Source organism: Pseudorasbora parva, chromosome 6 (genome assembly GCF_024679245.1).
Source record: "Pseudorasbora parva isolate DD20220531a chromosome 6, ASM2467924v1, whole genome shotgun sequence".
NCBI lineage: Eukaryota > Metazoa > Chordata > Actinopteri > Cypriniformes > Gobionidae > Pseudorasbora > Pseudorasbora parva.
Window position 1 is genome coordinate 10,239,816 of NC_090177.1, and position 15,883 is coordinate 10,255,698.

General features: G+C 35.6%; 1 protein-coding gene across 2 annotated transcripts in view; it reads left to right on the top strand.

The window, feature by feature from the left end:
* The window catches only part of si:dkey-65j6.2 (pleckstrin homology domain-containing family G member 4B), a 60,415-nt gene extending 48,398 nt beyond the window's left edge, over window positions 1-12,017 (top strand). For both annotated transcript variants that reach the window (XM_067445555.1, XM_067445556.1), the window contains exons 21-25: window positions 7,703-7,819; window positions 9,116-9,292; window positions 9,412-9,620; window positions 11,115-11,173; window positions 11,375-12,017. In XM_067445555.1, coding sequence (XP_067301656.1) covers window positions 7,703-7,819; window positions 9,116-9,292; window positions 9,412-9,620; window positions 11,115-11,162 — 551 coding nt within the window. In that variant the 3' untranslated portion in view covers window positions 11,163-11,173; window positions 11,375-12,017. The remainder of the gene's footprint in view (window positions 1-7,702; window positions 7,820-9,115; window positions 9,293-9,411; window positions 9,621-11,114; window positions 11,174-11,374) is intronic.
* The last annotated feature ends 3,866 nt before the right edge of the window (window positions 12,018-15,883 follow it).

The following is a 15,883-nucleotide window of genomic DNA, read 5'->3' on the forward strand; positions in this document are numbered from 1 at the left end:
AAACAAAATATTAAAGCATAAAACACACGTCTGTTTTTGCACAAGACCTAATAGACAGACACCTAAAAACACTGGTGTCACAATATTGGTGTGGAGTGAATTTAGTCAAATAAAATGGCTACTTATCAACAGTAATTCATTTACTTTACTACTGTTAATTAAGAGACATACACAAAATAAATGTGTATCAATGACTGCTGCGAGATGCACAGCTTTAAGTGCAAATAGTTAGAAAAGTTTTAATAAAAGTTTGAAATGTATTAGTTGTTTAGTTAAGGTTAGACTCACTTTTCATGTTGAGGCGTCATGTCCGCATCATAGACAAATCAGAAATATGTCCTAAAAGAAATATAATTAGTTTAGTCTTAAACACTCTCATGTAGAAGGACTGTTCTTTAACTCTCTTTACGCTGTATTTGTTCATGTGTTTTTAATTCACTCCTATGAACATGTTTGACCATGCTCAGTGAGTAGTCTTTACAAACTGTGCAACTGTACAAAAACAAAAGAAACAAAAATGTAAACTGTGTCATCGAGTATTGGAAATAATGTAATGTAATTTACAAATCAGCATAAACTTTACAACAGACCAGGAGAGAGAATTTCTGTATTCATTTTAAATTGTTTATGATATTTCTTTTTTAATAAGTTGCTCTCTTGAAATTACTTTTGTGCAAACATAATTTCTGTATAAAGATTATGTTTTAATCTTATCCATAGCCTTTAAAAGAGTGTGGGGGGCAACGTAGTTCTTAAATGTATTACAGCAGTGGTGGGATAGTTCATCTAACAAACGAGCAGAAAATTAGCAGAAGAGCAAAAATTTACAAAGAGTTTTAACACATATATGGTCGTTTTATTTGCATGATGATGATGATGATGATGATGGTAAGATGTTTATAATAGTTGAAAACATACTATAACCTTTAATGTCAATTAAGATGTTGAAAGAAACTATTTTGCGTACATTAAACAACTTAGGGGGAAAAAATATATATATTTGAAAATGCTGGTTACTTAAAAGAGAAAGTTCAGTCATATATTTTTAAAAAAAATTCTTAAATGAAAGGTCTGCGTTCATCACGTGTGAGGAATAGCATGAACTTACACTGCTTTGTTGCAGAGAAGCGCCTTCACCTAAAGCAGAACACAATCCAACAAACAAAGAAAATGTGAACAGTGTCATGCTATAACATATAATTTGTAAACCCACATTTACAAACTTGTAACAAACCTACTAAATGTATTTTCAGTATGCATTATAAATAGCACTTGTCTTGTATGGTGTATATTTGAGCTATATTTTGTTATTTGGGTGCTCTTGAATTTACATGGTATGATGTACACACATCATTTTGTTATATTTTTTGTCTACGGGTTTTACCAAAGCATGGACTTTTGTTTAACAGCATTGGACTTTAATGAATGTGTAGCTTTCAGTGCAATAATCAGATGTCATTCCGTTGTAATTGTTTTAAGTGTAAAACATCATGATACTTCATGTGAACGATCCCACATCATATAGAAATGTAAAAAGTTGCACTAAGCGAAATGTCAATTTGATCTAACGTTCTCAAACAGAAAGACTATATTACTTAAATTCTTTATTTAACATGTTTTATTTATTCCTATAAACACTGAATGTTGACAGCTCTTAAAAAGAGTCTTCACCTAAAAACATAAAATGTGAACAGTGTCATCTGCTTTCTGAACAAGATGACTAAAACTTGTCTAAATTGACTAATAAAAAACATAAATTACAAAAACCACATTTACAAACTTTCACAATTACTCACGAATGGATTTTGTGTATTGATTATAATTGGTACTTCACAATATGTACTGTGCCTCTTTCAGGGTTGCCAACTTTTAAGTTCAGGTTGGAGTGAGATTTTTTTGGGGCCGCGGGGGGGGGGGGGGGCGTAATGCTTTTGATCTTGATTCTGTATAGTATATATACTATACATAATAAGAAAAAATATGTTTGTTTTAGCACTAGTTTAAACATTTCTTGGGTCAAATTACATGTGCCATTCCTTAATATTCACTTGTGAGTGATTATATAGATTATAGATTATAAGTATCATTATACATTAAAAATATTAGGATGCAAGTAATTCAAGTTTTGAAATTTCACATTTAAAGAAATCTAGTGTTTAATCATCATATCTAAATATTTATTAGAATGCAAAGACTGTAATACTTTTTTGAGCAACCAGATTAGATACATGGATATTTATTAAAGAGCCATAAGGCACCAACTGGTTAATGGCATTACAAATAACCTTTTTTTTTGCCACAAAATGACTGTATTTGTCCTCTTTGAATTGGAATTCTCTATTTTAACATTAATTACTAAACATATTGAAATATAAATATTAGAAGAAATATATACAAATATTAAAAGAAAAAAAATTTAAGTGGTCATTTATTGACAATAATTGTTGCACAAATAGTATTTAGTACCAAAAGATCTCCTCAAAATATTCAATAAATATAATTTAATGAGTATGAGTGTGACCAATTAGTAAGGAATACCTGAGGGCTAAATACAAGAATAGCTTTAATGTTAGCAATGTTGCATCTCTATCACTCTCCATAATAAAAAGATCCTGTAAATATGGCTGACTTAATAATCAATACACACTAACACTATGCTGTACTGTTTACCAAAACTTGCAGCAAACATCTATATGGTGAAACTGTTGAGTATCCGCTTAAGCCATGTAAATTCATTGGCACAGCGCTAGAAGTATTGAGCGCTCATGGGCCACGTGACCAGCGCGCACCGCAGGGAGACGAGAGCATGCAACTCCGCTTTTCAACGCCTCTGGCTTTAACATTATGCCACATTAGCGCCAAAACGCTATTTATTGTTTGAATTTCATTAAAACACATTTAAAAAAAATAAAGCTTATAGCTTTGTTTAATATCAAAAGCAGGTTTGGCAATTTGGCGTGAGATTGAGTTGGGCGGAGTGAGAGCGTGAGACAGAGCCTGAAAGCGTGAGTCTCACGCCAGATGCGTGAGAGTTGGCAACCCTGGCCTCTTTTCTTAGTTATTTGGTCTTTTTTACACGGATGTTACAGATACACATAATTCCTGTATAAAGTTCATGTTTGAAAATTTTATCTTAGCTTTACAAGAGTGTGGAACTTTTCATCACAAAGGTGTGACATACCCCCGACAAAATATTTAGCCGTGTACAAATATGCACAAAGATTTTAGCACAACTCCTGGGTAATCAAAGGGTACACCCTGTGGTTTTTTTAAACACTTTGGGGGTAATTCATTTGAAATGTAGGTTTTCTGCTTTTGTGACATGCACACATGTATAAATGTTTAAATCAACTCGTTGAATCAATGCTTAAGAGCATAATGGTTTTAGTTTTGAAAAATACTGAATAAAGCAATAACTATATGGCTAACTGGGAGAAAAATAACTGAGTGTAAGCAAAATATCCTATGTTTTGTCTTGTTTTAGTAAAATAACAGTACTTGGTCAAGCAAAAGTTGCAATAATGTTTTTATAGTGTTTTCTTGAGAGAAGCCTACATTTTATATAGGCTATATGTCATGGTTCGCAATGCCAACCAAAGTTCACAATGTCATCTAGAGTTCACGATGCCAAACCCTTGCAGATGTACCAGAGCTGTGATGCGAAACATCGCAAAACATCTTTAGAACATGTTTTACAGCCTTTGACGCTTTACCGATTCTACAGCCCCCGACCAGACATCCTTTCTCGTTATCCAAAACAGCATGATACAAAGTATTTACATTCTGTAAGATGTTGTAAAAGTTTAGACGTTCAACTGTGTGTGTGTGTGTGTGTGTGTGTGTGTGTGTGTGTGTGTGTGTGTGTGTGTGTGTGTGTGTGTGTTGTGCTAGGGGTTAGATGCTTGAAAGATCCAAAAGATGAAATTTTAAATTAATTAAAATGATTTTTAAAGCAATATTTGGTTTAATTCTCTTACCACAGTTTAAATCTACACCCTGGCGTGTGTCTTTGCGTGGGCCTACATTTATTTTGGCTGGGGAGGGGGGAATGCAGCTACCAGATCTATCCTTGTTTCAAACGTGTGTCGTTTGCGAGTGATGTCATCTCAAACAGAACAGATTAAAGTACTTGATGTTAAATGTTAAAAACTGCTCGTTGGACAAATTTAAACTACTGCTGGGTAATATCTCTAATGCTTATGCACTCTAACAGTAACTTACAGTAATTTGGGGATGCAATGACTACAGCGCATGTGGAAGGTGAGCAATAGAAGGGAACTTTTCTCTTTTCTGTTTATATTTGTGACCTGAGTTGAATGTTTACCTTTTCTTACGGACGAGTGTGACGGTACATAAGTAATTTTAATAAAAGTGGGAAAAACACTGCAGATATTCTCTCGTTCACCTTTTCTCTCTGGGCAATGGAACATTTCAACTTTGCATTACATCTTGTTTGAAATTTGAATTTGAAATTCTTCTGAAATTGTTTACTTCATGTGAAACCATTGTCCCTCATCAACCTTGACTTTTTTGTTGTTGTTTTTATCCATTTTATTGTTGTTTAGTGTTTAATGGGAAACCACTCTTCAAATGTAGGCCTATGTGAAAAGATTTTTTAATAAAAACAACCCCTGAGTGAAGTGTTTAACCTCAAAAGTTTCACATTTAAAAAAAAATCATATCGGTTTTACTGCTTCAGAATACATTTTATTTTTCTGATAACATTTTACAATGCTTGAATACTGCGTTTTAGTTTTAAAGATCTGAATCACTTTAAAGTATTAAAGTTTACCTATGTGTGAAAAACTTTTCAAACTTTATCACATTGTTTACCACCCCGTTTCACGTTTTTAAAGTTTAAAAGCACATCCTTTTTTAACAGTTGAAATTTGTTTTAAATTTAATGTTTTACCTCAATGCTCAAACAATGGAGCATAACTTAATCCATTGGAAGAAGTGGATGATCGTATCAAAGACTGGATAATCAATTCGCGGATCAACTAAAAATGGTTAAAAAAACTTTGTTAAAGCTAATAACTATTTTTTACAAATGTTCTTTAATTTAATTATTTCCCCAAAATTAAAATCTGTGTGTGTGTGTGTGTGTGTGTGTGTGTGTGTGTGTGTGTGTGTGTGTGTGTGTGTGTGTGTGTGTGTGTGTGTGTGTGTATGTGTGAGAGAGAGAGAGACTACAACTACAATTAGAGTTGAAAGAGTTAAGAGCGAATAACTAAAGATAAACTATGATGAACTAAACAAAAATGTTAACTAAAAAACAACCATTATTTTAAACATTATTTGTTTTGAATTATTTTACCATTATTTAAATCTTCACCTCTGTATAGACTGGGTGTTTTCTTCTGTATTGAGGGGGAGTGTAAAGGGAGGCGGAGACTGGGGGGGATTTTACACACGCTCAGGCAGTTCATTCCACTTCTGTCAATGGGGAGAGAGGATGCGTTTTTTGCTTTAGCCTGTATAAGAAACCATTGTTTTGTCTAAACTAAATAAACATTTAGCAGTAAATTGTAATCTGAAAAACTTAATTTATTTGCTTTTATTGTTTTATTCATTTTGAATCGCTGTGTGTGGGTGTGTGCGCGTGTTGAAACAATTAGTTTTGAAAGAGCCAAGAACAAATAAATGAACTAAATTGCACTAAACAACACATGTTAAAAACAAAAATAAGTATTACTAACCATTATTGAACTCCAAACTGATACATTCTTCTGCTCTGAGGGGAGTGTTAGTGGGCGGAGACTGGGGATGATTTTACACGCACCCCCGGATCTCACTTATGATTTAGCCATCAGGGAGAGAAGATGCGTTTGCACTGAACTCTGTAAGAAAACATTGTTTTGTCTAAACTAAATAAAAATGTAATGTGAAAATAACTTAATATTATTTTGTTTTAATGAAAAGTGTGTGTGTGTGTGTGTGTGTGTGTGTGTGTGTGTGTGTGTGTGTGTGTGTGTGTGTGTGTGTGTGTGTGTGTGTGTGTGTCTGTGAGACTTGAGACAATTAGAGTTGAAAGAATTAAGAGCAAATAACTAAAGATAAAACAAAATTGTAACTTAAAACGACCATTATTTTAAGTGTTATTTGTTTTTAATTATTTTACCATTATTTAAATCTTCACCTCTGTATAGACTGGGTGTTTTCTTCTGCTCTGAGGGGAGTGTTAAGGGGCGGAGACTGGGGGGGATTTTGCATGTACCCCCGGCTCTCACTGGCGATTTAGCCATCGGAGGGAGAGGATGCTTTTGCACTGAACTCCATAGGAAAACATTGTTTTGTCTAACTAAATAAAAATGTAAGGTTAAAATGTAATGTGAAAATTACTTAATATTATTTTGCTTTTATTTTAATCACTGCTGTGTGTGTGTGTGTGTGTGTGTGTGTGTGTGTGTGTGTGTGTGTGTGTGTGTGTGTGTGTGTGTGTTGAAACAATTAGTCTTGAGAGAGCCAAGAACAAATAAATAAACTACATTGAACTAAACAACACATGTTAAAACAAAAATTAGTATTATTAACTTTTATGTACCATTATTAAACTGATGCATTCTCTAGCATTGAGGGGGAGTGTTAGGGGCGGAGACTGGGTGGGGAACTTTACTCAAACTGTTCATTCTGCTTCTGTCATCGGAGAGAGAGGATGCTTTTACACCAAGCTCCATAAGAAAACATTGTTTTTGTCTAAACTAAATAAAAATGTAACATTACAATCCAATGTGGAACAACTTAATATTATTTGTTTAGCTTTTGTTTTTTATTTTACTTTTATTCGTTGTACCAGATCAGTGGGAGTGTTAGGGGCGGAGACTGGGGGTGTGTCTTTACACACGCTCCCACAGCTCATTCCGCTTCTGTCATCGTAGAGAGAGGACGCTTTTACACCAAGCTCCATAAGAAAACATTGTTTTTTTCCTAAAGAAAACTCGTGTAAGTGAAATAACATTATTCGTACTTTGTTTCTTTGATATGTTTAATACATATACCTTTTTTGAACCTACTCTATAGTTTGTCTTTATATTTACTTTTTAAAATGATTGAACATTGACTTTTTTAACAAAAAGCTGCATGTATGTCAAAGAGAAAAACAACTTTAACTTGTCTTTATCTTTAAACATACCATACCCTTGTATTTAATAGAGACGTTTTTTAAAACATCTAAAAACATCTAAAATGTATGTGAAATACAATCTTTGTTTAATAAAAACTGATTTCCATGATCTTATACTTGTCACTGCTATTCCTATGACATTACCCCACTCAAGAGTACATTTGAAACATTCTTTGATTGTTTTCAAACAGTTACGAAAGCACACATACACAAAGTTACAAAAACAGTCATAAATTCCTTTGAAAGGGGGGTGTATAGGAGGAGGAGGGTGGTAAGAAAACAGATGGTCAAACTGATAGTCATAAAACAGGTGTCCGGAAATTGTGTCCAGGAACAGGTGTCCAGTCCGGTGGGAGGGAGGGGGGGAAGGAGGGGGGGGGGGGGGGGGGGTTATGGAATTTTTATTACCCCATCAATCAATCAAATTTGACACATGGTGCCCTCTATTCTCTCTTATAATGGTCAAATAATGCAAATTGGTAATTTAGAGACAAAGTCTAACAGCTTAGAGGATGCTGTGCAAGTTGTGGTGTTTGCATGTCTTTGTAGATCCACAGGACTTGTTGATTTGTGTTTCAGAGCTGAGACGACAGGAGAGGTTGTTCATGGGAATGAGTTGGAAACCTTTTATAAACTTTCAGCCCAGAAATGCAGCTGTTAACAATCCTGCCGTGAATGGTGATGTCACAGGAAGAGGTATTTATCAGCCAATCACAAGCTGACGATAAACTTAAGGGCATAGGAACGGTGAAAAAGAGGGTGGGCAAAACTATCCTGAAATTAGTTATTCTAGTATATTTATCATGAAAATCCCCATTAACATGAACAAAATGCATTTTTTACAATTCTGTTCTCATTGTATTTAGTTTAGTCAGGGTCATGAATATTAATTACAATATGGCGTTCACCCTAATTCATTTGCACATGAAACCCCTCCTCCGGGTCTCGAACCCGGGTCAGCCAGCATGAGAGTTGGACGCATTAATAAGGAGGCTAAAGGCTGCAACTTCTAGCATCAGTCACTAGAACGTCTCTTGAGATCAGAGGAGTGAGGTTTACTTTACACTAGCCGGCCTCCGTTACACATTGCAAAAAAATGTTCTTCCTTATTTGTTTTGGAAAACAAGACAACAAATACTATCTAAACATTCTTAAAACAAGATACATTTACTTGAGAAGCAAAATGGATATTAAGTCTTGTTTTCTGAAAAAATGTAAAAGTGGCTCTACAATTAAAACAAGAACAAATATCCGTCAGGGGAGTAAGAAAAGTTAGAAAGTAAGAAAAGTCTTCCCTTTATGTTAAAAGTATTTTTCTGACCTCCATTGGCACATTTTTTTCTGTTGTTTTAAGCATGAACTCACCTAATTCTGTTTTTTTTTTTTTAATTGGAAAACAAGATGAATGTTTTATGATTCAATTAATCATAAAATGGCCCTGATATGACACTAGACATTAAGAAATCATGTTAATGTCAAATACTTCTATCACTGACAACAGTAGTCCGGCCAGGATATTGTCATTAAAAGTTGTGGTTGCAGCCCTCAACTGATGTTGATGTTGTCATGTTGTGTTTTGGCCTGAAGCTCCGCCCTCCACCTATCAACCAATCACAAAGTCAGTAGTGTTTCGTCATCCGGGTTGCCAGATCTGCTTTAGTTACCACAGCTGCAGATCTACAAACGTTCCTGCTGATCCTGCAGCCAATCTGGCAACCTCGAGTCGGGGGGAGGGGGAGAGGGGATACACCTGCAGTACCAGTTTTGGCCACAATCTTACATACACTTCCTTTAATATCTTGAGAAATGAGAATAAAATGAGAAAGCTTTTTACAAAGGCACAAGGGTGATGCTGACTACAAACATACATCACTGCATCTCTAATGAAAATTTAAATTAATAAAATAAATATAAAAATAAAATATTGTGTTTAATGAAGTAAAACCCCTTTTAATTGTTTACCTGTACTTTCTGTGACTTTTGTTTTGACAGAAGTTGTAGGAATTCTTAAAACTCCCAATCCCTTGGTGTCTAGTCTTCAAAGGGGCGTGGCCCTGCCTCGGCCTGATTCGATTGGCTCTGGCAGCAGCACGTCAACCGCCGGCAGCCACTCATCATCCTCGTCTGGCCGGGGCTCCATGTCCCCAAGCGTTTTCCAAGGAAAATATGGTATCAGAGCACGAACGTCTACTTATTATTACAGGACAACGTAATTAAGTGTGTGTGTGTGTGTGTGTGTGTAAGGGCTTAATAATATAAAAATGTCTCTCTCCATTCATTCTTCATAGACTCCTCTGCGGAGAACGCAGGTTTATTTAGCTGTGCGGATCGTTACTGCCCCACGGGAAGGAGAGCGTCTGTGTCGTCACTGGTTCACTCCAGACCTTCAGCTCCCGCGGCGTGTCAGTCGTCTCCCGCTCATGCTCTTCACTACGGCTCACCTGCACTGTCCAGAAAGAAGCTCAGCCCACAAACAGACGCTCACGGCGCTCTCAAGGTTGAGACATAAATTCAAATCAGCTCTTTTCCAAAACCCAGTGAGCTGGCTACCTAGACAACATTTTTAGGCAAAATCATACTGACTTATCAGTGATACTGATAAAATGATACTGACTTATAAAAAATATACAGCTGTTAAAAAAATTTTTTTTTCAGGGGTTCAGATCATCAAAGTCACGTGATTTCAGCAGTTTGACACGCGATCCGAATCATGATTCCATACACTGATTCATTAAGCTCCAAGGCTTCAGGAAGATGTGTTTTGAAATCGTCCATCGCTATACAAGTCTTTTTTTTTTTTTTTTTGCGCAGAAAAACTTTTCTCGTCGCTTCATAAAATGATTGTAGAGCCACTGTAGTGAGATGGGCTTTGTAACGACGTCTTTAGTGCCTTTATGGGTCTTGAGAGAGGAAATGACATTGGTGTCAATGAAGGCCTTTCTGAGCCATCGGATTTCAACACAAATATCTTCATTTGTGTTCTGAAGATGAACGGAGGCCTTACGGGTGTCGAACGACATAAATGACAGAACTATTACTGAAATGCTTGTTCATATAATATCTGACTTATTTTATACAGCATGCTATTTCTGTTATTTTTCTTTTAGTATTTTCTGATTTATGGATTGAAAAAAGGGATATCCGAAATCCTCTCAATAAATGGCTCCCCTCTGACTCTAATATTTACATTTATCTTCTGGAATTGTATGCAAATTAGTGTACATTTAATTATATAATGCCTCCTTTGCATATTTAAACTTTTTTTATCTTAAAGTAATCAATCAACTGGGAAGTATGGTGATTTCTATATTAAAAAAAAAAACCTGAATATGAAGAAATTGTCAATTTTTTTCACAGGTGTTTTCCCTCTATTTTATGCAATTTAGAGTTAAAGGTAAAGCTTAAACCTTTTCATTTTTTCTACTTTTTTTTCCCCCTTAAAATGCAGAAATCCATTCCATTGTGCATGTGAAAGATTTTCATTTCAACTTTTCACCCAAATTATACATCAATTTTCTAGTATTTAAAAAAAAAATCAATTTTATACAGTACGACTTGCAGACTGCATTAAATATAAATGTAAAAAAAATGACTCTATGAATAAAGTAAAGTGGTTAAAGTGGTTTCCTGTAGCCGAAACAGTACAGCATAGTGCTTGCAAAACCAAAGTCAAGGTATCGATTTCCAGAGAATGCAGGAAGTGATAAAATAGTGCAATGTTAGTCCCTTTGGATAAAAGTATCTGCCAGATTTATAAATGTCAATGTTAAAATCAGCTGTGAATCTCATACAGGTGTTAGTGAGCATTAACATTTTCTGCTTTTGTAGAGTTTCAATTCAGTCACCTGGTTTTACTTAGATTATGATGCTGATTAGATCATATGCAGTCAAAAAGTAGGATTTGGAACAGAGCTGAAGAGTTAAACACTGATATTTCATGAGGAAATGAATAAGTTCATATTTTATGTTAATTATTCTGTGCTTACCTCAGTGTCAGTTTGAAGAGCCGATTCGATCCAAAGCATCAACAGAAGTTTAGCTGTGATAGAGGTACGTTTTAATACAGATGCAAAAAAGTGCTTGCATAAAGAGACATCTCTCAAATTGATTGCTTGTATAATCGCAAAATGTAACTATTATCACACAGCTCTAATCTGTTTAATACGGCATGAAGATGATATCAACATTAACATCATGCCGTTTTGTGAATGATATACTAATGATGCGAAATGTCTGCTTACATCTCTCCAGAAGCAGATCCCTGATGTCAGATCAGGTCATGTGACGCTCTGACCAGTGAAGTCAGTTTGGAAACACCTGATACAGAACAGGCCAGAGAAGATAGCAGATCAGATTTGGAAAGAATTGCAGGAAGAAAGAAGAGAGCAAGATGAGAGAGACCAGACCTTGTTGGCGGACCAGTCATTTACTTCATCATCATCATCATCATCATCATCAGAAAAGGCACATTTGAGGAACTACATGGACACTATGTTAAACACTATGTTAAAGCTTGGCCATTATTTTGCATGAGACAACATTTCTTGATGAACTGTACATACAAATATATTTTAAAATCAGGTTACACAAGCAAACAGAATGTTTAATATTACAATAACCAGGATATGGACCTTTAGCCAAATATTGAACCTGTGCCATGATCGTGAATCTTCCTGCTGTACCATGCTGCGCTTTGTACATTTAACCAGCTCAAAAACCCCAGTATAGTTTGTGGGGTTCAGGGAATTTTTAAAGTAATTGCTTAAATTCATTTTGATAATTAATTTGGACCGTCTAAGGATTGTATGTTCATTCTGTGTATTGTATGCAGGGATGTCAATACCTCACTGGAGAGACAAAACTGTATTTTATTATTTAAAAGATTTATAATAAATTAAAGGAGGTCATCAGAGTGAGTGGTTTTGTGTCTTGCTTCAGATAAACAGACATGCATTAGCAGCCGTACAGTCCAGTGTTATTTCCAGACAAACACACGTTTTATATGTAGGAACATTTACTCAGACACCTTCAACATATTCTCACATTATCACAGCTATAGTTTAGGAAAGGGTAATAAAATATGACAAGAACTCGAGGTATTCGTCTTGATTATGCCAGATAACTTAGCAATGCTTCATTTAGTTCAGGCTGTGGTGTAAAAGGTCTCATCAGCAATTAAAGAAAAAACACTCAAGCCAAACATGGTCAGGTCAAAGTGTCTGAATCATTTTGGTCCTAAATTTTTATACATTTTATTGGTAGTCACTGTATGAAGAACCTTTGGGTATAATATGCCACAGTTTACTTTATTTTGCTTTTACTTCAATTAAACGGTGTCCTTTACACTATCTGGTTAAAGCCCTACATTTTGGGGACGAAATGTGCTCACTAATCTTTGACTTTGTGGGGTAATTTTTTTGGTCCCCATGAGGAAAACAGCGCATAAATCAAAGTTTAGAAAAATGTAAAACATGCAGAAAGTTTTCTGTGAGGGTTGTTTTCACTGTTAGGAGATAAAATATAGTTGTACAGTATAAAAGTCATCATGTATATGAAAAGTCCCGGAAACCCAGTGTGCGTGCGTGCGTGCGTGCGTGCGTGCGTGCGTGCGTGTGTGTGTGTGTCAAATATCATACAAATGTCACACAAACACAAATGTTGCAAATATTATAAAAGAATAAAAAAGCAGCGATACAATACATAAGAGGTTAAATTTAAATTTTCTTTTGTATTAGTGTTTGTAAAAGCATATTTAAAATATATTTAGATTTAATTTATTTTTATTTCAGTTTTAATTTTAGTACTTAAAACTTATTGTTTTTAGTTGCCAAGGCAACATTTCTAAAAAGTTTCATATCTATTATTTATACTTTATTCAATTACTGAAAATAGTTTGTTTTAGCTGACATAATCCAGACTGAACACAGTTTTGAATTTTAAACAGCGTCTAGTAAAAGAATAAATGAACATGTGAATAAATTTCTAGAAAACATCCACTTATCCAAGTGATCTGTTATGTCATGAAAAGAATTGTAGACATTCTAAATTCATAATGACAAAGAATTTTTACTGCCTTCAACAGCACGACACTCTCGGAAGGAAATGTTCTAAATGAAACCCTAAAGGTTTCTGTCAGGCACTTCATACAGAACCTTTTAGGGCAGGGGTGTCAAACTCATTTTAGGTTGAGGGCCAGATGGGAAAAAATATAACCATGTGTGGGCCCAATTATCTTTTCTTTTCTTTTTTTAAACGCTGACATTTACATTATTAATATTAGCCATACAAAATACAAAATAATTTACAAGAAAACTATAAAAACATTATTAGATTTTAAAAATCTTTTATTTTAAATATTTGTAAAATATTTTTTATTAGTGATTTTTCATGGCCTAATTAAAATTACAGTTTGAGAATTATTTTATTTTTTATTTTATTGTTTATTTGTTCTCTTCAGGCCAAAATGGCCTTAAACAAAAAAATGTGTAGCTATCACAATCCAAACAACGATGCCACACACGAGCATGAGCAGTTGTAAATTAGATGTTATAAGTTCAAGATTTACAGAAAACCAGCTTGGTCTGAGTTTAGGGTTGAGAAATTAGGCTACATAAGACTGTCCTGAGCAGCCAAACTGAATGAAAATGCAAATTCCCTCTCTGACAGTAGGGGGCGCTTGTTACCGCAGTACACAAAGCAGCGGGCTATACTGTATACAGAGATGAGAGGAAAAGAAAACACCATCAAAACTTTTCTAAAGACAGTCAGTTTACTTCAGACATGCATCCATATAAATCCCAGTTCAATATTTATATCTTGCATGAACAGTGCGCTTGTTCCTGATGGACTACAGTATTTTCTCTGCACGCACACGTGTTCTCATTTTTGCGTCCGTATTCAGTGTGTGCCCATGTTAACGTCATGTTTACAGACTTCTTAAAGGAACTGTGTGTAAGAAATACATTTCAATTAATCATAAAATTCCCCTGATATGTCACTAGACATTAAGAAATCATGTTAATTTCAAATACTTCTATCACTGACAACAGTAGTCCGGCCAGGGTATTGTCATTTAAAAGTTGTTGTTGCAGCCCTCAACTGATGTTGATGTTGACATGTTGTGTTTTGGCCTGAAGCTCCGCCCTCCACCTATCGACCAATCACAAAGTCAGTTGTGTTTGGGCATCCAGGTTGCCAGATCTGCTCTAGTTACCACAGCTGCAGATCTACAAACGTTCCTGCTGATCCTGCAGCCAATCTGACAACCTCGAGTCATGGGGAGGGGGGATACACCGGAGCCCCTTTCACACTGCGATTCCGGCAAATACACGGATAATGCTAGATTTGGTCCATTCACACTGCCAGCAAAATACCGTAATATGTGCGCTTTCACACACAACCCGTAACGGTCCCGGGTCGAGTTGACACGTGACGTCTGGATGTGACGTATAATGAACGATCTCATCTTCAGCGCGGATAGTAAGGAGCTCCGTGGTCTCGACTTGTGTCCAGTTTGCGCACGTTTCTTATTGTTTGATTTTAGTTTCTTTTGTGTACGAACACTCTCTGCGTTTAAAACACCGACTAGCTCTTCTGGCACTGCAGGGTTGTATTATCGAAAAAAATAGCTCTAGGAGTCGCACGATAACTACGTACACGTTGCAGCATTAGTTTCGGCTTTTGTTCACACAGCGCTCGTCCCGGGTCGAACCCCGCAATGTTACTAGGTCCCCGACCTCGGGTTCAATTCAGTAATCAATTCCGGGACGTGGTTGCTTTCACACAGAAGGCGACCCGGCAATGTTCCGGGAATATTGCAGGTCCGACGTGCAGTGTGAAAGGGGCTCTGCAGTATCTGTTTTGGCCACAATCTTACACACACTTCCTTTAATATTTCCACACAAATTACATTTTGAAAACTTATTGCAAAGCATTTTGTTTGCAAGTCCGGACTAGAGATCGTCCAAAATAAAACTAAAACCTGTTTGAATGGCCAGTGCATCACTATTTTATATTATTGTTCAAATCATACCCTGGGCCAGATTGGACACCTTTTTGGGATGTATTTGGCCCACGGGCTGTATGTTTGACTGTATGTTTAGGGGTTAAGTCATTATTAGTTTTAATTTTATGAATTAAACAGCTTGTAACCTTGTAAACATACTTTATAGCTAGAAAAAAGCTAGAATTTTTTATTTATTTATTTTTTATGCTTGATCTGCTCTCTCGATTGCCTAAGATACATTTCTCCTAATGGAGACAATAAAATGGAAACACTAATACTATTTCTCCTTATATAGAACCTTTTTTGGCATAAAGTGCTCTTTAAAATTGAGCCAAGAACCCTAAAGTTCTATAAAGAACCTTCTAAGAATATAAAAGTTCTAATAATTCTAAATGTTCAACATTCACAATAATTGGTAATAGTTTGCAAGTAGTCCTATCGATTACGGTTTTAATCAAAGTGACTCCAAGTACACCTAACAAAGCGGAATAAAGTGAGGGAAAGTTCTGTCAGAGCTAAAACAGATCACATCCTCAAATGAATGAAAGTGACTCTCTGATTAACAACTTTACAAGGGTTCACATATATATAGATCATAATTAATGTGCTCCAATGACCCCGCAGAGACTGTTCGTCAGAAATAGACTCCGGTAACATGACATGCTGTAATGTGATTTAATGCCATCAGACAGGCACCGTCATAAATAAGAGCAGGGGTTCAAAGACTACGTCCCTTGACACCACCGTAACATTAG